The sequence below is a fragment of the Opisthocomus hoazin genome, chromosome 8, assembly GCF_030867145.1.
Source record: "Opisthocomus hoazin isolate bOpiHoa1 chromosome 8, bOpiHoa1.hap1, whole genome shotgun sequence".
NCBI lineage: Eukaryota > Metazoa > Chordata > Aves > Opisthocomiformes > Opisthocomidae > Opisthocomus > Opisthocomus hoazin.
Window position 1 is genome coordinate 60,761,450 of NC_134421.1, and position 8,734 is coordinate 60,770,183.

At 44.9% G+C, this 8,734-nt stretch overlaps 1 protein-coding gene across 5 annotated transcripts in view; it reads right to left on the reverse strand.

Moving 5' to 3' along the window:
• GSAP (gamma-secretase activating protein) overlaps positions 1-8,049 on the reverse strand; it is a 48,088-nt gene extending 40,039 nt beyond the window's left edge. For 4 of the 5 annotated variants that reach the window (XM_075429459.1, XM_075429457.1, XM_075429458.1 and 1 more), the window contains exons 1-2: positions 7,910-8,049; positions 4,283-4,356 (exon numbers count right to left, since the gene is read on the reverse strand). In XM_075429459.1, the coding sequence (XP_075285574.1) occupies positions 4,283-4,356; positions 7,910-7,994 (159 nt within the window). In that variant the 5' untranslated portion in view covers positions 7,995-8,049. Of the gene's footprint in view, positions 1-2,628; positions 2,786-4,282; positions 4,357-7,909 lie in introns of those variants that run through there. The other variant, XM_075429460.1, reaches the window with a different exon arrangement.
• Between the last annotated feature and the right edge of the window lie 685 nt (positions 8,050-8,734).

Below are 8,734 nucleotides of genomic sequence, written 5' to 3' on the forward strand. Positions count from 1 at the left end.
CGCTTTTAGAACTAACACATGGGATAAAGCTGAAATGCGGCCAATCCACAGCACACAAGCCACTGCATAAACCAAGTGCCCCTCTCTCGCTTTGGTTCTAAACTGGTTTGAGTTACAGGCAGCAGGTCCAGGAACAGAGATGTCTGTACAAGAATGAAAGTGGGTGCTATGTACCCTGGAAGATTCAAGGCTGGTATTCCAAACCTCAACAACTTGGTGGGTCACTGCTCCAAAAGGGAGCACCGAAACACCAGACATCACCAAACATAGCTTCCAGACATCTGGCTGCGGGCTGGAAAAACAATTTCAGCTCTACCTTAAGAAACGATTGTTGGAAGGCTAAATATATTTCATAAGCTCAGATGACTGTCGCCTTTACAAAAGGAACGTAACACATATCCTTTCTAGCTTATTGATAACAACATACAATGATTTTGTCTAGGGTACTTCTAAGACTATACAAATCAAAACTTTCCTTCTTGGTAATTTTCACCATGCTTTAAATTTCCACAATATTTTTTAAAAAATTAAATAAATTCTGCTTGGCAGCATATATTGTATATCAAACCAAGCTGAAGTCCATTAATGTACTCTAGGTATAGGCACTAAATTGCTAAACCGTTGAAATTAAATCCAGTCACACAGGCTTGCACTTCGTCAGTGAGCATCATAGTTTTTAACTGCAGCTTGGGGTAAGGGGAGAAATCTATAGTTATTTATGAAGTTACGGCATCTTGCTTCATGAATTTAAAACAAAAGCCTGAATATTCTCATCCTATGGTGTCTATTTCTGAGTGTCTCATTATTAGTGTGGCAATGACAATAGTCTTTGGCTTCTGATTTAAACAAGGAAAACAAAATGTCTTCATATTAAGGCACAGACTTCAGGCCTACTAATTCAAGGTTAAGCAAGTGCTTTCACAAGTAACCTTTCTTTCCAAGTATGTCTGAAATGCTAACACACCCTCTGTACTTAGCTACTGAAAAATATACTTTACAAGACCGGTAACAGGACTACATCAGTGCCCACATCTGTGCATAAGCTAACACGCTTGTTTTCATGTTTACTCTAAAGATTCTTGTATTGCCTTGCAAAATAGAAGCGCTGACACTAGAATTCACTTCTGTTGAAAATACCTTCCTTTACACCACCAGTGTCACGAAAGATAGATACTTTCAAAACCACAGTACAATGCAATACTCTAAAATAAGCTTGAAAATTAAGCTAATTCTCCACCTTCCTCTGATTTCAGGCACAATGGACTTGATTTTCTTCCACTTAGCAGACAAAGGTTGTTTTCTATTTGTATCTGTTCGGAAACAAGCCAGGACAGCTCAGTTTAGTTTACATCCTTATTTGTGCACTATTCTCACTGACAATGTCACAGCTCAAGTCTGCTGCTATAAAACCAACAGGAAAGGTTCACAGACATATAGCTGTGTCTTGCAGAAGCGGCAGCTCATTAGTTACAAATAATTTATCATGAAGGGGAGAGAGAGAGAGAGAAAGAGAAAGATAGATATTAAACTGCCTTAACAGCTCAGTAAGATCTGTAGTTTATTGGAAGCTGTAATTACATCGCAATTTTTCCAGCATAAGTTCGAGGAAGACAGAAGGACTAGCTGCAGAAACTAAAAGCAGTCTGTTTTCCCCAGGTAATCTTTCCAGTGTGATGATGTGTATCAGCAGAACAGCACAGCAAAATGCAAAGAACACTTGTTTTTTTAGAACAAGTTTGTAAAAATTTAAAAGTGTCAAATCAGGGCCTAAAACTACTTGTAATTTGCTAAGATGCATACACTTTTTTCTTCTATGTAAATATGAATGGATACTTCTTTTAAAGGGTTTGTAGTAAACTCCAGAACGACAGAACTATACCCATACATTGTCAATGGACTGTTTCAGAAAAGGAAACATTTGGATTGAATCCTTGTTGTCAGTAGTAAAGTGTAAAGAAGCAGACACAGACACACAGTCCTCCCAATACTTGCTGGTTTTTAGCATTCTGCTCTTGAGAAAGACGAAGACAAGAAATTCAGTCCTGCTTTAAGCTATCACAGTCCCAAGGTGTGACTGCAGCTGACAAAGACATAACCAATTTACCAAAAGCACGCACATCAGGAAAGGCACAGCGTCAGCAGCTCAGGACCCCGCCTGTTCAGGACACTGGGCAAGTGCTATGCAGCTATAGCCTGGGCCACCACGTGTGACACGCCCAGTATACAAGCCACCTAGACTAACACGAGCTTTGGGGCAGACATACCCACATGCTCTCACCATTGTGCGTGTATATATTGACTACCATTGACATCAGTAGCACCTAACAACCAACATCGTTAGCTGATGAGCAGAATTTTTATTGATCCAAGAACAAAATGCATACCACACACTATGAAGAACTTCTCTCCTGGGAGAAGCATTATATACTTAATGCAATACCACCTTAAGATACATTTGTTCTTTGCGAGAAAACTCCAGGAAGTATCTTCCAGTTTGTCCATTAGAAAGTGTAAAAAACACTTACAGTAGAAGCAAACAAAATATGTCAGCATCCTTCCCAACAGAGGAAAAAATAGATGCTGTTTCTTCAGCAGACTGACTCACTCAGGAGAAAAAGATCAGACTACCTTATCACGGTCAGAGAACAGGAAAAGCAGCAGCAGCAGCATCTCCTTCGGGATGACATTTGAGAGGTGAAAACTGCAGCACAGCTGTGCAGTTTGCTAGTTCCAGCTCTTGGGCTTTGTCATCCAGTCATTCCTACCACGCAGGCTGCAGAGGTCACTTTATTCCCAAAATTAGGAAAGAGAAACCACAGTGAACATTTTCAGTGACTTCCTACGTAGCCTTTGGCCCTAGGTTCAGGGAACTAAGCCTAGGTGTTTAAACCCTTCCTGAGAGTCACTATGGAGTCTGCTGGGTATTTGTCCACCTCTGCCACCCCACACACCTCCTCCCAAAGTACAGGCTGCAAGCGGCCAGTGCTCTAAACTCCACCAACTGTTGTGACCAGATCTCTCCTGACTACAACGGGAGCTTAGACACCTAGCACGCATGCAGACACCTACGCTTACATGTGTGAACCCTGAGCTACGACTCACCCCTTGTGCCAGTTGCAAGGGCCTGAACAGCATACAAGGCAGCTGGACTCCGGTCTCAGAAGCTCAAAAAAGCTTAGTGTGAGGTTCCACATATGCTAGACAGCAGCAACATCACACACACACAGTACCAGATCTGTTGGGAGCTAGGTGGGTTACTTTCATTAAGTCTTTCTATAGTTCTAAGCAATGACAAAAATAAAAAACAAAACCTTGAGACATTCTTTAGTGTTGTTTTTATGGTTACTGTTGTCTTGTACAAATTCCCCTCCCTATGCTTGTACTAAAGGAAACATCCACCCACAGTTAAAGTGTATTATACCTTGATGAAGGCCTCACCTCTTCCCTTAACCCTAGGGAAGCTGGAGAGTTTTAGCATGGTAGAGCCGGAGGGGAACGCAAGGCAGCCCTATTCTACCGGACTCTGCTATCTCCAGTCTGTGCTCTTCAAGGACCAAGATCCTCCAGAATCCAGCTGGGTCTACAGGTTCCTCCGAGATGCACAGAAAAGAAGTACAGCTTGTCTCATCAAGGGAAAACTGTCTCAAACCATTTAAAAATCTCTTGAAACTACAGATGTTTCAACCTAAAAGTTATACATATCCCATGGAGACCAGAATCCTATGCAAAAAAAGATAGCTCTAGATACTTCAAGACATCAAATAAACAGTCACCTCAGACTACTTGCAATAAAGTGCTACAGATCAATCATAAAGTAACAAATAGGAAAGGCAGAAGCAGAATTAGTGTTAGGTAAATGGCATCTTAACATATATATTGGTAGGAGGAAACATATTTGACTAAAGCAGTGCACACGAATTTAATAGTCAGACTTCCTTTAGAAATTCTGAGGGTGAAAGAACGTGCTGCTTACGAAGAGTTTATGTGTTAAAGAAACAGCATTTCACCCACAGTGAGATTCTGGCCCCCCAAAAAATCAACAGCAAAAACCCTACGGACTTAATCAGGTCAGTACTTTACTCTCCATTTCATCATTCTTAACCTTTGTCTGAAGCGGAGACGGGTATTTTCCCATTGCCCAACCCCCAGGTTGTAATCAGTCAAGTTTTCATGTTCTAACCCCCACTGCAAAAAATTTTAAACTACAAGGACTCAATTAGGCATAGATACACACACAGTGTTACTCTCTCCTATTTTTTTATCAAGTTCTAGAAAGACTTACCTTCCAGGTATAAATAATTTTTCCATTTCTTTCAACATTTACAACGTAGAGCACTGGCGAATTCTCCCAAGTATCTGAAATTATAAGTATCAAAAGGTGCAGGATTTTCATTTGAGCTGGTTCATCGTACAATTTACGCACACTTTAAGCACAAATACTAAATACATTTTTACATATAAATACTTCTTCATGCATGCCAAAACTACTCCCTTCTGGAAAGGTAGAAAGAATATTTCTTACACCATGATTTAAATTTCATAGAATCATAGAAAGTTTTGGGTAGGAAGGGACCCCTAGAGGTCATCTAGTCCAACCCCCCTGCATTTGATGAACTTCAACACAAAATAGTTAAGAGGTTTCAAAAAACACAGGAAAGAACTATTTATGTAAACTCCTAAGTCTTCGTTACAGTTATGTCTCTAACAGCCACCACCTTTTGTGATGAAAATGGAATGTGCTTTTGCACTATCTTCCACTCACCAAAAAAAGAAAAATTAATTCATCCGTTATACACAACCTGGAGTTCGAACAGTTAAATTGCACTGCGATCCTCAGAACAACACAGGGAGATAAAACCAGTCGAGCAAAAGCATCACTTGCTCCCACCTGTCCCTTCAGCATCCCAAAGGAATGCCTGGAAATAAACTACACATTCAGAGATCAGCTCTACACCACTGCACATAACCCCCGACCCCAACACACCCAAGAATCACAAGATTAAGCACCATATATCTATATATATATATATATATCTATATATATAGAGAGAGATATATATGCAACATACCTACAGGTACAAGGGAATTAAGCAATGCAGGACGAGATATCATGTCGGATGTGAATGAAAGAGTAGGGTTAAAAGGGAAACAGATGAGCAGGAAGCTAGGATGGACACATAAAGAGAAGAGCACATCTGGACAATGAAGCGCAAAATAAAAACACTAGAAAAAAACCAAGATAAAATGTTGTACTCAAGATGACAAAACAGCATGCTTTCATGATGCTGCTTTTCTGATTTCTAATCGATGCAGCCACCAAAAATGTGTTTATCACAGACGGAACTTTCACCAAAAGTGGAAATTTTGCCCTTAATAAGGTTGACGGCTGCATGATTGGTCCTAGTTTCAAGATAAAGGTAGCCTTTGGCTCAGTGAGCATCAACAAAAAGAATTCTCCGCCACTGCTGGCAAGCATTTAGTCAAGTTTGACACTATTTACTTTGCAGTCATCACGAAGTGATGATAGAAGGAAGACATGTGAAACTTAGTTTCACAAGCCTGACAGTATGAACTGGCTTGAACAACTTGCAGCGATAAGAAAAAAAATTTTACAAGTATTATCAGAAGGAAATAAATTCTGTATTTTGTTGTGGGAGGACAGTGAAAATCCTTACTGTACATTTAAGAACGCGTCACTTTCTACTGGTTTCAGATCACTCAAAGTACACCACAATACCACTACATTAGGGCTGGCCAGTGACTACTGAGAAAGTCTCATGTAAACATATATTCTGCTCTTCTTCTAGTGGAAACTTCCCAGAATTTAACCACCATCTCATACTTTCGAGATGAGTACTAGGGTCTCCACACTTCTCTCTCATACAGTGCTTCCTCAGAACAGAATTTAGCTAAAGAAGGTCCACAAGAAATCTTCATGTTAAAGAACTTCTCCATTACCCGACACAGAGATCTTAAAGGTGTTGAAATGAAGTTCTGTGTCAGAAGCGAGTTTCATCTCACTGAACATTGTTGGTGGGAATATGGAACCAAAGAAGCAGTGGCAATCATCTCTGCCCTTGGTAAGTCCTGCAGTAAAACTCTGCACGTAGAATTACAACATCTTGCTCATCCCTACAGCTTAGGCCAGCAGATGAAGGGCTGCAAAAGAACCAACCCACCTGCCTGCCCAGCAAACAACTCTTATCAACATACTCAGGAGAATGCAGTGTTTGATTTCCTGAAGGCCTGGATATGCAGCTCATACAAGAATAAGTGGAATAAAGAGAACAAGGCTGGTTCCCTTCACCTGCTCCTCTGCTCCCCTCTCATCATCATAGCTCCTCCCAGCTCTCATGTAATCAGAAATTCTCACATGCTATCAAGGGTTTTCAAGTCCTCAGGAAAGAAAATAATAAATACGAATAACTAAAATATCTGAAACCACTGAAACAAAAGTACCATGACTCCTCAAAATTGCTTGCCTTCTGCGAATACATAGTTCTTTGATGTTTCAATGAATCTTTTCAAATTCCTGCCTCCCACCTTCACATTCCTAATGCAACAGCACTACATCAGGGGGAAAAGTCAGTATACGCAGACAGAACTTGAAATGCAATACAGTAACGCTGGTATCTGATCAGATACACTTTCCAACCTAGACTCCTCTGATTCTGTATTACCATGGGCATTTACTGAACCAAGAGTCTGCATTAGATTTCAAAAAGCTGAATACAATTGTCCCTTTCCCAAACACAAGTCAGCACCATTTTGAGATCGTTATGACATAAATACGTAGGTTGACTCATTGAATTCATCACAGATGAGCTGATAAATTCATAGAGAATTGATTACACATGGAGAATTCCAGAATTCTATCTCAGACCCCTTCAGTACACCATACAACACTTGTTCAGTAAACTAGCTATACACGAAATAATTTTTAATTGATTCTGTAACTGATGGCTTGGTAAATAATTTTCTTTTATGGAACCCAAAAAAAGCTGATATTTCCTGGTTTACTTCCAAGTAAGTTTTTATGAAACTAGTTGGTAACAGCCCCTCAATGTGAGAAGCAAGCTAAATATTGAGTTAATTAAAAGCAACCAAAGGAGTTGAGGTTCCAAGTTCACCACACGGTGCATCAACGACCATCTATTTCTACCGAAGTGAAACTATTAGAGTATTATTTTTTTTTTTACACTAAAGTTCCATCACTTTCTGCAAAGCAGAACTACACCAGCTGCCTTGCAGATGAACGAGAACACAAGCAAAAAAACCACAGGGCCAAGAATACAGTGGGGTCATTCTCTTTTTCCAGCCACCACCACCACGCTAGCTATCGCTGTGACAGCTACCGCTTCGGCTAATTTTAACCAGCACTAGTTCACCAAGTAGACGGAAGCGTTTGGGGCTTTACTGTTTCCCTTCCCAGAAAGGGGAGCGGTGTGGAGAGGGACTCACGCTCGAAGTCTTTCTGGGGACCAGAAAAAAAAAAAAAGTAAAACACAGGCGTGAAGAAGCCGAAGGAAGGAAGGAACCGTGGAGCGCATTAGACGTGCAGAAGTGCTTTCGGCATGTGGGGAGATCAGAGCTCCCCGCCTCAGGCATCCCGGCCACCGGCACCTGAGGGACGAGGCCGCCCGGGCCTCCACCGCAGCCCGGCCGGGGAAGGGGGGGGGCAGAGGGCACTCCGCCGCCGCCATCACCCCCGACCGCCCGCGGCCCTGACTGGGAGGCGCAGCGCAGGGCGCAGGCCCCGGGGGAGCCGCACCGGGGAGGGGGTCTCGCCTCAGGCCCGGCTCCCCCGCCCGCGGGGAGAGCGGCTGGGGGGGGAAGGAGGGGGCTCTCCTGGGAGCGCGTGAGCGGCGGCCCCAGCGCGGCGCATCGCAGCCCCCCGCCGCGGCGTTACCTAGAGCCGCGGCCCAGCCCCGCGCCGCCAGCCAGGGGACCACGTCCCTCTGCAGGTCGAACTCGGCCGCCAGCTGAAGCAGCATAGCGCCCGCCGCTCCGCCCGGCTCCGCGCCACCGCCGCAGCCACCCGCCCCGCCGCGACACGACGCGACCGCCGCCGTGGGCTCGCCCGCTCGGGCCGCCTCGGCGCCCATTGGGCGCGATGGGTGTCACTCAGCTGGCGGCGGCGCGGAGTGGCTAGGTACGCTCCCGCCTCCCTCCGTCCCCCTCAGCCGGCGTCGGGGCGGGGCGGGCGCGCTGAGGCGTTCCGGCGGCGCCGGTCCCGTTGCGAGGCCCGGGCGTCGTCCGCTTCCCACCGGTGGACGGGAGCAGCGGGGTCGGCGGCCCAGAGCCTCCCCGCGGGGGGCAGCCTGCCTGCAGGTGTCCGGGGGGCTTCAGGTGGACCCGGAGGCCCTCGTTCGCCCGTTGGGGCTGGCGCCCGGCCCCTCCCGAGGCAGGCTGGGGGAAGGGCTGGGCCGCTCTGAAGCTCCCCTCGCGGAGTGACCCGGAGTGCCTTGAACAGGTTGCCCGTGGGTGAGGTCTGGTGTCAAGCTGCAGTCGTTCCGTGTCCGCTGGTCAGAAGGCCCCAGTCATCTGTCACCCTGCTCGCCTTCCTCCTGGAAGTGTTAGGTGTTTTCCAGAATTTCGAGCCACATCCCCATTTTCTGAGATGATGCACTCTGAAACTGCTTGTTGAATAGATCGAGTCTCTCCGTGCAAACTGCCTTGGCAGAGCTCAGACCAGGCCTGGCCTGATCCTGCTTCTTGTCTGTCTACCAGCGAA